At 36.0% G+C, this 12,026-nt stretch overlaps 1 protein-coding gene across 1 annotated transcript; it reads right to left on the bottom strand.

The window, feature by feature from the left end:
• Nucleotides 1–468: 468 nt before the first annotated feature.
• On the bottom strand, nt 469–10,338 carry LOC104087342 (BRASSINOSTEROID INSENSITIVE 1-associated receptor kinase 1-like). Its single transcript, XM_009591767.4, has 11 exons — nt 9,786–10,338; nt 9,272–9,404; nt 9,116–9,187; nt 5,866–6,009; nt 4,664–4,735; nt 4,494–4,565; nt 4,328–4,407; nt 3,436–3,567; nt 3,009–3,350; nt 1,828–2,222; nt 469–1,099 (listed from the first exon to the last, which is right to left on the bottom strand). Exons 1-11 carry the CDS (start codon nt 9,871–9,873, stop codon nt 782–784), a joined length of 1,848 nt encoding a protein of 615 aa, XP_009590062.1. The 5' UTR covers nt 9,874–10,338; the 3' UTR covers nt 469–781.
• Nucleotides 10,339–12,026: the final 1,688 nt, after the last annotated feature.

Raw genomic sequence — 12,026 nt, forward strand, 5'->3', positions numbered from 1 at the left:
ACTTCCTAGCAGTGATTGATTAACTACCTCGCACTTTCTATTCCAGAAGTTGAAGAATCATGTCCGTTTGTTTTTTACCTCATGAAGTGGAGTCCTCAATGACTTTAAATTATTATATTTTATTTTTAAAAAGGTCTCTACTTTTGTGCATCTAAAATAACCATATAACTAGCGATGAAAATTTAGGCACAACTTTATAACTAATGGAAATAGAATCTCACAAAAATACAAGGTAAGATTGCATATATTGGCTTTGACGTAATACTGACGCTTTCTGGACTATACGCATAGCAGAATCTCAGTATGAATTATAATGAGACATGGACCCACGGTGTTGTATGACTATTGTGCAGGAGATTCAGAACTTATAGAGCTTTCTTGTCCTAATATTTTGCCAGAGGAGCATCGCTCGTTGGCATATTATACTACAAAATCAGCCATAACTTCTCAAAACAAGAGTCAACTAACTGCCGGTGAACATGAAAGAAATTGTGATAACTTGAAGTTTACACGTGTTTATTCTTTTAACAAACGCCATTATCTTATACATCCGAAAAAGAGAAGGTACAATGGTGGCTAACTTTCATGTTCAGACCTGTAATGACCCAATCACCTATACACATTTTGACGTAATCGAATACAATATAACTGACTGAAAAACCAAAAAATGGAAAAGAGGGAAAATGGTATGCACAAAGATGACAATTACCAACTACAGATACAAAGAGGATTTTCCCTTAAAGTCGGTCCTATATGTGCTGATGGCAGTATAACTGAAAGATCATCTTGGCCCCGACAATTCATCTGGTCGGATATTTGAAGTGGAGTCGGCTATTATCCAATCAGTATGGGGGTGGTGGACATGGTTGTAATCTTGCCTGAACATTTCCTCCTTTTGCCATTCCTCCCACCTCTCAGCAAGGCCATCGCCTTCAAGCATTCTAACAACTTCTGACATTTTTGGACGTTCTGTAGGCGTACTCTGCGTGCAGAGTAGAGCTACCTGAATAAGCTGCTCCACCTCTTCTTCATTGTAATTACCTTGGAGATCTGCATCAACTAATGTTTCATATTTCTTGTCCTTCAGGAGTCCCTTCACCTGAATATCCAGTGGAATGTTAATAAATCAATTTCGGCCGTGCATGTAACTTCACGAGTGCCCTCTCTAAGAAAGCTTTGACTATAAAAGCTAGTAAAACAACATAATTCAAGTGCCATTAATTTGGCAGTTGCGGAGGTAGCTTGGCGTATTTGAATGAAAATGAAGACAGTTATATTTTTCTTCTAATCTTCAGAAAGCACTCAGAAGTGAAGAGTGTGCTCCACGGGCAAAAATTGATATCTTACTAGGATGTGCAAACTAACTAATTAAGCTACGTACAAATCAAATGGAGGTGCAAATTTCTACACTAGTGACAACATGAGGGAATGATTTGGCAGTCTGAACTGGTGAAGCAGCAAGTATAAGATGATGAAAGTAATCTGCTCTAATCATAATCAACATGCTTGCGTGATTTTTTAGCAATAATAGGTTTTCTTTTGAAACAACTAAAACTAAAATGAAGTTACAGTGTATTGCAATACAAAGGTTACTTGCACAATATAAAACCGCAACAATTAATAAGCATTGATTTAGTTCTTGAAACTAACTATATCTTCAGGGAGCCCACAGCCCAGCAGTGCTGAACAACTAACACTACAATAGAAAACGATATCAAGCTTTGACTTATAAAAGAGAAGAGACAGTTGGCTTGAGATTTTCAGAAAAAATCCAAAATGTCGATCAAGCAAAACAACTAAAGCATATAGGACAGTATAAATGCTTACCCAATCAAGCAACATGACATCATCATCATTCGCAAGTCGAGCAAGATCAAAAGCCCTTTGGCCAGTTATGAGCTCTAGAAGCATAACCCCATAGCCAAACACATCCGTCTTCTCAGAAGATTTACCAGTGGATAAATATTCAGGGGCAATATGCCCAATTGTACCACGTACAGCAGTGGTAACGTGAGTATCCTTGTAGTCCATGAGTTTAGCTAACCCAAAATCCCCAACAACTGCTTCAAACTCCTCATCCAATAAGATATTTGCGGCTTTGACATCACGATGAATAATCTTAGGATCACAATGATCATGCAAGTAAGCAAGGCCTCTTGCCGATCCAAGTGCAATACGCTTCCTTTTTGACCAGTCAAGTGGGGGCTCCGATTCAGGCCGCTCTACAAGAATGTAATTCATCCCATGAGAATAAATTCAAGCTATTACGCGAACTGGAAACAGGTTCCTGTTTTAAGCTTGAATAAGTTCTAAGAGGAAAAACTGATCTTTTCAGGTCAATATTACTTTAAAAGGGGCAGCCCAATGCACAAGGCATCCCGCGTTCATGCAGGGTCCGGGGAAGGGCCACACGCCAAGGGGTGTGACGTAGACAGGCTACCCTACTGCAAGTATTAGTGGTTGCTTCCACTGCTGGAACCCGTGACCTATAGGTCACACAGAGACAACTTTACCGTTGCTCTAAGGCTCCCATTCCAAGTTATAAGGCATCATTATCTCCAGCTTCATACAATAATAAAATTTATTCTGTTTTTTAAGACATCTAATTGTTTGGTTGACTTACAAATGTGATCATAAAATTACATCTTAATCGGCAACTCAAATCTATAATATTCAGTAAGATATCAAGTATAGCACCACTTGTGAAATTGGTTGATAGAATCATAGAATACTAGCAAAATCGTAAGACAACATCGACTTGTTAAATATACATGTCCATCATGAGAAGTCATAAAAAACTCAACCACTAACATATCAAATAGCTATTGGCTTCCACTTCTGCAGTAATTTCTTCAAATCTGTTACAAATTTATGAAAGAGAAATTAAAGACCACAGGCTTATCATTTTGATTAGCTATTGGCGTTTTCTGTGTTTAATCCATTTCGCCTGACTAAAAGTGAGCAAAAGCTAGAGGCAAGTACAGGAAAATAAAAAAAACAAGAGATACCTCTTAAACGTGATGCAACACTTCCGTTCTCCATGTATGGATAAACAAGCACGCGCTCAGTGGGAGTCATGCAAAAGCCCCGTAAACGGAGTAGATTTCGGTGTACGGCCATGCTGATCATTTCTACTTCTGTCTGAAACTGTAACTCCCCACCTTGAGTACGTTCCTCTTTTAGTCTTTTCACTGCAACTAAAGAGCCATCAGCTAACCGGCCCTTATAAACCTTACCAAATCCACCTCTACCAAGTATATTTCTGTTGCTAAAATTATCTGATGCAACTTGTAGTTCACGCAAGGAAAACCTCTTGAGTTGTCCTAGATGAACTTCTGGATCCTCCTCAGCTGCAAAAAGCAGTTACAATAAATGAGTGAGAACACATCAAGTGGAAAGTACAATTAACTCAAATTTCAATTTGAGTGTCCGAACCAGGAACATCAAAGAAGTGATCTTGTGGTTTCCTCCTACGCCACCAAGCAAGAAAAATTGCAGGAGCTGCAAATAGAAGAGCAGCCCCTGCAGCAACTCCTCCAGCGATAGCTCCAGTTGCACTGTTGCCCACTGAAAAGATGATCGAGTTTCCAATACATAAGCTGATTTAACTTTTTATTTGTATGACCTGACTTTAAATATACAAGCAATTCTAAATAATATATGGTACTTTTGACATACTATCACTCACACTTCAGAGTTTACAGTAAATCTAGTTTCCGAAAAAAGAAAAAAAGATGTAGAGTTGAAAAGTTCAGTTTGGAAAGTCATGCGTGCTAGATTACAACAAGACTCCAACACCTGTACAACTGATCTAAAAAACTACTCCCTCTGTATCAATTTAGATGACACACTTTCCTTATTAGTCCGTTCCAAAACGAATGACACATTTCTACAATTGGAAATAATTCAACTTTAAACTCTTCATTTTACCCATTTTACCCTTAATGAGAAGCTTTTATAACCACACAAATGTCATGGCCTCACAAAGCTTTTACCCCTTAAGCTTTTAAGATCACAAGTTTCAAAAGTCTTCTCTTTTTTTCTAAAACTCAGTGTCGAGTCAAACTACCTCATCTAAATTAAAACGGAGGGAGTAACAATATTTATAGTGCCTAAAGTAATAGTAGCTTTTTTAGTAACTGCTTTCATAAGGGAATCCTGTTTGTTCTCTTCCCCAGGCGACCAGGCCTTTCCTTTCTTCCCATAGCCTGCTCCCCTTCTCGTGAATAATCTAAAGGGTTCTTTTCACAAAAACTAAATTGGAAAAGGGAAAAAGGAGAGGTAGCACAGTTTCATAACAGTATAAACACAAATAATTTCAACAAACCTGAAGAAGAAGATGAGGGCGTAGGAGGAAGAGGAGGAGGCGGAGAAGCTGGAGGAACTTCCAATTGGTTATTAGCAAAACTGAAATATAGGTACTCTATAGTTAGGTATTCACTTTTGTTACTTCAGGAACAGAAAGTAACAACAAACTTGTGCTTCTGACACACCTTATAGGAGTAAAAAGCGAAAAGGAACCATTGACTGGAACTGGTCCTGTCAAATGATTGTTTGAGAGATCACTGCATTGCAAGGAAATGACCATTTAGTTACCCAAAGAAGTAGACCAACACAGACAACAGATAGCAGTTGATAAATAAGGGAACAACTTTATACTCACAGTACTTGAAGTGCAACAATGCTGGTTAGAGACATGGGAATACGTCCGCTCAAACTGTTATTATTCAGCCTCCTTCAATTCAGAACAGAAAAAAAGGATAAGAAAAAAGATCGATCAACGGTAAGTGAAGACAGGAAAAGAAGGCTGTCAAAGCGAATAGAGCTCATTACTCAGTACATGTGCTACATGTAAAGAGTAAAAACATTGACTAATGAAGACATATACGTATAGAATTAGATGATCCTAAGTCCAGTATGCTAGAAAAAACTTGTTGCCAATGTTTGCAGGTTGAGAATCACGTTCATACATACAGTATTTAGCAATCATTTAAGTCCAAAGGCTTTTTTGCTAATAAGATGAGAAGTATCTCAGAATTGTCTTTTTCAGTTAAGCTGCATGGCTATGAGTCTACATAGAGACCACCAACCAAAATTTATTGACCAGTCCAATCACCTGGTCTTCACTACGCAACCAACCAATATTTCGAAAACAAGAACAAAGTTTGCCAAGTATATCTTACCAACTCTCCACTACAGAGCAAAGACAGAATGAATCATATAGATATATTCGCTGTTGAACTCTCAAAATAAAAAGGTTTGTTTGGCTGACAGGAATAGCAATTTTCATTGCTTCCACACATCAAAATCTTCTATAACGCTTCCACACATCAATATAAACATAAATACGGAAAAGTTACAGAATTCTCCCTTACATATACATCATACAGCTTTGCTATACAGAATCAGAAACTACAACCCCATTTGCACCCATTAACATAGAAGGTACTCATTTCTGATTGAACTAGTCCTCATAAAATAGGCTAAAGGTTTTTAATGTAATGTTTCTGATTGAACTAGTTCATTTCTGATTGAACTAGTAATGTTTTTAATGTTTCAAAACCATTAGAGTAATGTTTTTAAAAAAAGAATACAACAACAACAACCCAGTATAATCCCACTAGTGGGGTCTGGGGAGGGTAGTTTGTACGCAGGCCTTACCCCTACCCTAGGGTAGAGAGGCTGTTTCCGATAGACCCTCGGCTCCCTCCCTCCAAGAACTCTCCACCTTGCTCTTGGGGTGACTCGAACTCACAACCTCTTGGTTTTAAAAAAAGACTATAAAACCAAAATAACCAAACCAAAAGAAGAAACAAAAGGAAAAAAGAGAGAGAACGTGAAAGGAAAAAGATTGTCAACTCGTACAAGAAGCGTAGTTTCTGAAGCTTTCCCAGTGTGCCAGGGATTGGACCATTTAAGTTGTTCAGGTAAAGATCCAAGCTAATCAACTCTGTCAAGTTTCCCAGTTCATTTGGAATTCTTCCGCTTATGTTATTACTATAAAGTTCCCTGAAATTAAAAAAGAGAAAATATCATTAGCAATTTGTTCTGAGAATTTGCAGACCGTGCAGCTTAAGATGAGATATGTCAACTAAGCTGTGCATTGTTATGTTACACATTTGAAGGGTAAAATTGCTTCCACAGGTTACACTTTCAGGCAGACAAGAAAAAGAGAGCTATGCTATTAAAAGCAATAGGTATAACTATGAGCGTGGACTAATAGCTATGGAAGTTTCCCACCCAAACAGAGAGTATCGTGATTTTAGCACACAATATCACAATTGGAGCAAGGAATCAAGCAATAGTAAATAACACCTAGCTGAAGTGGCAAGTTAGAGATCTCTGATGCTTTTTTTTTTTTGAACAATAAAGGTTTTTCTTTAAAATGGTACCAAGATGGTACATAAAAAGTACAAAGCATAGCTGCAGCTCCTGCACCATTCATGTTACATATTTGCCCCTAATAAATACAAGAAACCCAGATACTGATCTCTATCTGACTACTGCTATGACACCAAAAATACAAATTCTTGATACATTTGTTCTTGACTCTAGATATCTGCAACCTCTTCCCCTCAAAACATGCTTTGTTCCTTTCCAGCCATATAGTCCACATTATGCACATAGGAATATGTCCTCCAGATTTGTTTTACAGCTCTTGCTACTCTCTGAGATTGTCAGATCTCCAATAGGCTCTTGCTGTTCTGTGGTATCACCAAATATATGCCCATGATGTTAAAGAAAACCTCCCAACAATGTTTTGAAACTCTGCAATGTAAGAACAAGTGCTCAACTGTTTCTTGTTCTTTGTTACCGAGATAGCATCTATTACATAGGGGAAAACCTCACTCTTAGTTGCTATCCACCCAAAACATGCAGCTTTCGTAGGTGCCTTATTTCTCCGTATCATTTTCCAAGGCATATTAGGATCTCCTTAACCACTCTGTTGCATTAACATATTATAACAACTTTTAACAACTTCTGACTAAAAATACGTTATCCTTGCTGTTGAACCAAGCTAGTCTGTCTGCTTTGTTCTGGTTTATTGAGCATGAGTTCGGTTGCTGAAGTAGGTTACAGAAACTTTCCAGTTCCCAATCATTCAAATTCCTTCTGAAGGTGACATTCCAGCCTGAATCTGCAATAAAGCACTCTTTATTCAAAGCACAACTATATAGGTCTGGAAATCTGCTTCTAAAGCTCTCCTCTCCATCCCAACTATCCAACGAGAATTCAATTTCTGCACCATTACTAACTCCAGCCTAGTCTGGAGAAATTCATCCCACCATCCACCTATTTTCTTTCAGATTCCCCCACTATATTTGAGCTGTCATGGGTTTTGCCTCCATCCCACTTTTTTCCCCATATAAAGCATCTATCATCTTATGCCAGATTTCCTCACTTCCCCTACTGTATCTCCATAACCATTTAAAGAGCAAGCTTCTATTATGTAACTTCAACTTTCTCACTCCCCCCCCCCCCCCCATTTTTTTTTTTTTTTAATCTCCAATCACCACTTGCCAATTGACCAAGCGAGTCTTTCTTTTATGAGAGTTCCCATCCCATAGGAATGGCCTTCTATTGGGTAGCAGAATGAGAAGATCAAATATCTGTTAATGTCATTATATAAGGTATTAGAGCATGATCTTATTTAGCAAATGTACCCTCAGAAAATCATAATTCATAAATGGTTCATTTCTGCATGAGAATGAGGTAAAATGGCAATTATTAACATTATTGAAACCAAAGAATAATGTTGCATAAATCAAACAGGATAAAGAGAAGGAATATCTCCTGTCAAATAAAGTCCCTTCCTCCAAGTTCAATATAGCCTCTTTGGCCAGTTCACTTACAAAAAAGGAATTAGATCATCTTGTTATATAAGATTCAGCTAGACAAAAGTATAAAAGAATAAGGTGTTAATGTCATAAAGTGGAGAAGTCTTTTGAAAATATCAAGCAATTTTATTTTGTAGTAATTTTAATTCTTGAATACAAGATATAACTTTTTAAAAACGATCAGGTAAACTGGGACTAGAAGGAGAGTCACCAGTCAAATTGGCTTTTTTTGTTTGATAAACGGTCAAAAAGGCATCTTTGGGATCCAAAGAATATCCATGTATATGGACCAGAAATGCATTGGTACCTCCCAGATAAATTAAAGATGGATATTTTAAATTAGGTGTGGATGATTCAAACTATCAACTTGGTGGAGCATTACATTTTCAATGAGTCAAGAAGCTACACAAGCAAGATGCAATGTTTTTCATGCCCCCACCAAATTGAAAAAAGAAAAAGGGAGTGTCAGCATTCATTCCCACTATAATGTTCCAGAAAAATGCTACTCTCCACCTCACAATTCTTCAACTAAGAATAGAAAATAAGGAATGTTGGGATTTAATTTCTTTACAGTGTAATGGCCCCATGTACTTAACACTGAGTGAAAAAGAGAATAACCCTAACAATTTTCATATTTCAAGGACCTCAAATAGCAAGTTAATTATCTTTGAATAGACGTTACTTCCCCAGGACCAATAACATACAAAGATTAACATTTTTCACAATTGTTTGGGAATATTAAAAACTTATTGATACAAACTCCTATATTATCATTCAATAGACTTATTACTCCCCCAGACCAGCAATATACAAAGATTCACTTTTTCTAATAGAGATAGTCAGCTAGCTTGGGCCTCGACTAATCTACTAAATACATGCTATCTCCCACCAGCATGAGTATTGGGTAACTTTGGCCACCAACTCTTAGGCAGATGGAGTGAATTCACCTAGAGTCTCGTCTGCAAGAATTCAAACCTTGTGTTGTTACTCTGACACCTCGACCGCTAGGCCACCCTCTGGGGGTTGTTCTAACATTTACTTATTTAGGACAATAATAAACTTAGTAACATAAAACTTTCCTAGGGTAATTAAACACTAGAATTTTTCTTCTGCACAAGCAAATATATGCAAACCTCATTGTACATTTATGTCATGAATAGTGATTAACACGATTACAAAGAAAACTAACTGAGTCGCCAAAAAGCAGTTACGGAACAAGTCAAAGAACAAACTGTAACATCCTTGTGACATATTGATCCAACAAATATTTAACTTACAAGTACTGCAATTTCTGGAGTTGGCCAAGCTGTGGTACGAGTTGACCTGTTAGATTTGCATTTCCAAGATCACTGTAAAAAAATGCAGCCAAAATTCACAAATGAATCTCATAACATAAAGGGACCCAAAAAAAAAAAAGATTTTGTGTAGCTTACACTCTAGTCACATTATTTTCATTGTTGCATGTCACATGGAACCAAGTACAAGGATTAACAAGTGTTGGATCCCAACTCTGTAGAACACTATTAGGATCAGCCAAATTGGTCTTCAGAGCATTCAAAGCATCACCTGTCTTACATAAAAGATTATACATCAATGATCACCTCATCACACATTAAAACTAGAAATTTTGTTGTATTATTTACAGCAAAATGCCTCCTCTCTCTCCCCCTCAACGTCCCCTTCCCCCGACATTTTGGTCCATATAGTCTTGCATGGAAAAGCTGGTAGCAAACTGCTTAAATATAACCTAAATCCTTAATAGGATAATATCAGACTTGATCAACAAGCTGCAGTTCAACTTTTTATGTAAAGAGGATTTCCAATTTCCATTCAACACCCAATTGAACAGTCAACTCAATTAAGCTAACAAAACCAAATTTGAGTCAGAAAGTTAAACATCTTTTTAACTCCACACATATTCACCAAAATCTTGAAAAAGGAACAAACCTTCAGCGTTACCGGCAACCGGTGACAAGTTCAAAAGCAGCGGAGTTAAGCATAGAAAAACCCAGATCACCAAGACCGACTGATCCATGATTCCCGGTCATCCACAACTAAAAATCAAGATTCCTCATTTAAACCATTCAATGGCACTCAGCCGAGAAAACCTAATCCCAAAAAGGTGAGGTCAATGCAGTAGTAAAAGTAAAATGGAAGCAAAGGGTGAAAAGCTTGTGATAGAGAATAGATTCAACAAAAGGTTATTTCAATTCCCCTGAAAATTGAGGAAGAAGAAAGATAGAAAGCTTTCTTTTTTGTTTATGAATTTTTAATGGTAATTGTTCAACGGAGGAATGGTGTAGGTGTGGCAGTCGTTGAGAGAGTTAGTCAAAGCTTCTTCTGCCTTTTCACAGTTTCCTCTTTGTCTATTCTATTGCAAATATATACAAAGTGCAGCTTGGATTATGCATTTCTTTCTTTATATATATATCATTTGGTAAAATTTTCCAAAAAGGGATTTGAAGCTTTGACAGATCATTCCTTTTGACACGAGTCATGTTCTATTCCTATTTCTCTTTTTCCTTTCTACTTTGTGTACTGTACTTGTACTCTTTTGGGTTGAAGGAACGGCAAGAAATAACAAAAGGATAAAAGGCTTATTTGACAACAGAATCTTACCGAATTTAACAAACAGATACCGGAATTAAAGTTTTCCAAAATAGTAATATCAACAATAATAGAAGGATACTAGGAATATGTAATACCTTAATAATAATTGTAACTCCAATCACAGACAAGTCATGTTCACTTTTTTTTTCTTCTAAGAATGTGTTAGTTGTTATCAGGAAAATACTCATGTACATTTGATATTTACATTTAAAAACCCTAAGTTTACTGTAAATAAGTGATAATTGAGGTAAGAGAACATATTAGTTGAAAATAGTTAATTATTAAGATTGTTGGTAGACAAAAATATATATCATATATTCGTTGATATATGTGATGTACATTAATATCGAACATGAATTAAAAAAAAAAGTCATTCTTACAGTAGGAAGTATTCTAAGAACGTAAGTAATTTAGTGTTTTGAAAATGATATTACTGATTTTACATTACTAGTTAAATGAGACGCTGGTCTCCAGCCAGTGCTATTAATGTGGTTTTTGTGGTGATATGTTAATTACTTATTGATGTGTTAATTGTTAGAGGTATCTATCCTAAATTTTTTATTTAGGAAAAAGAGGAAATGAATGAATATCCTTCTTGGGAAGCTCTGTAACGCTTTTTTTTTTTATCACCATCCCTTACAATTTGTTGACTTCACAATTTTAGTTTTGCTCTTCTAATTTTCTTTTTTTTAAAGAATTAACTTCTATGCATTTAATATATAAAAATATCTATACAATCAAGTCACTTATAGAAGAATTATATATAAATCTTTATGATAAGTATTGTAATTTGCTACCTGGTAGAAATAGTAACTATTCGCAATCACAAGTTTAAATTGCACTGTTGAGAATTTTACACCTTGGATGGCATATAAGTATTATGAAATGCAGCTTTAAATTGTGCCTACGCTAGTCTTTTTCTTTTCCGTGATAATATTAAGGGAATTGTCTCAGCTAAAATCTCAAAAAATACTTTATTTAGGTTTAATTATTATAGAAAGACACAGCTTTGTACGTGCAAGTCAGTGTTCTGTTGATCTGTTCTGCCTTGTATAATATATTGATGAATTTGTTTCGTTTTGTATAAATTTTACCGGCTTCCATGTTTCACAAGTCTCAAGCCACGGTAACACCTACTATGCCTAACTCTTTTTGCAAATTGTCTTTTTGCTTTTTGCTTATCATTTATGTAATATGTTGAGATATTAGATTTAATGTTCTTAGTAAAAATATAAGGAAAATTACCCAAACTGTCACTCTATTAACTTTTCCAATCAAAAATAGTCCAAAATAAAATATCTACTAAAAAAGGCCCAAATATCATTTTAAGCCCAAATAATTTCAATTAATGTCAATTTTTTTGTATCCGTTATTTTTATTTTACAAACTTAAAAAAAGGACCGTTCTCTCTCTTCTCTATATTTTCATTCTCTCTCTCTATCTCTCTCTATGCGATTTTTTGCTAAACTGTACCAAAATTGTTGAAATTGACGACAAAACAAGATACATTTGCGGTGATTTTCGTCTGATTCCAGGTAATTTGGAGTAGAAAATCTCTTGTTTTGTATATTTATTTTG

Source organism: Nicotiana tomentosiformis, chromosome 7 (assembly GCF_000390325.3).
Source record: "Nicotiana tomentosiformis chromosome 7, ASM39032v3, whole genome shotgun sequence".
NCBI lineage: Eukaryota > Viridiplantae > Streptophyta > Magnoliopsida > Solanales > Solanaceae > Nicotiana > Nicotiana tomentosiformis.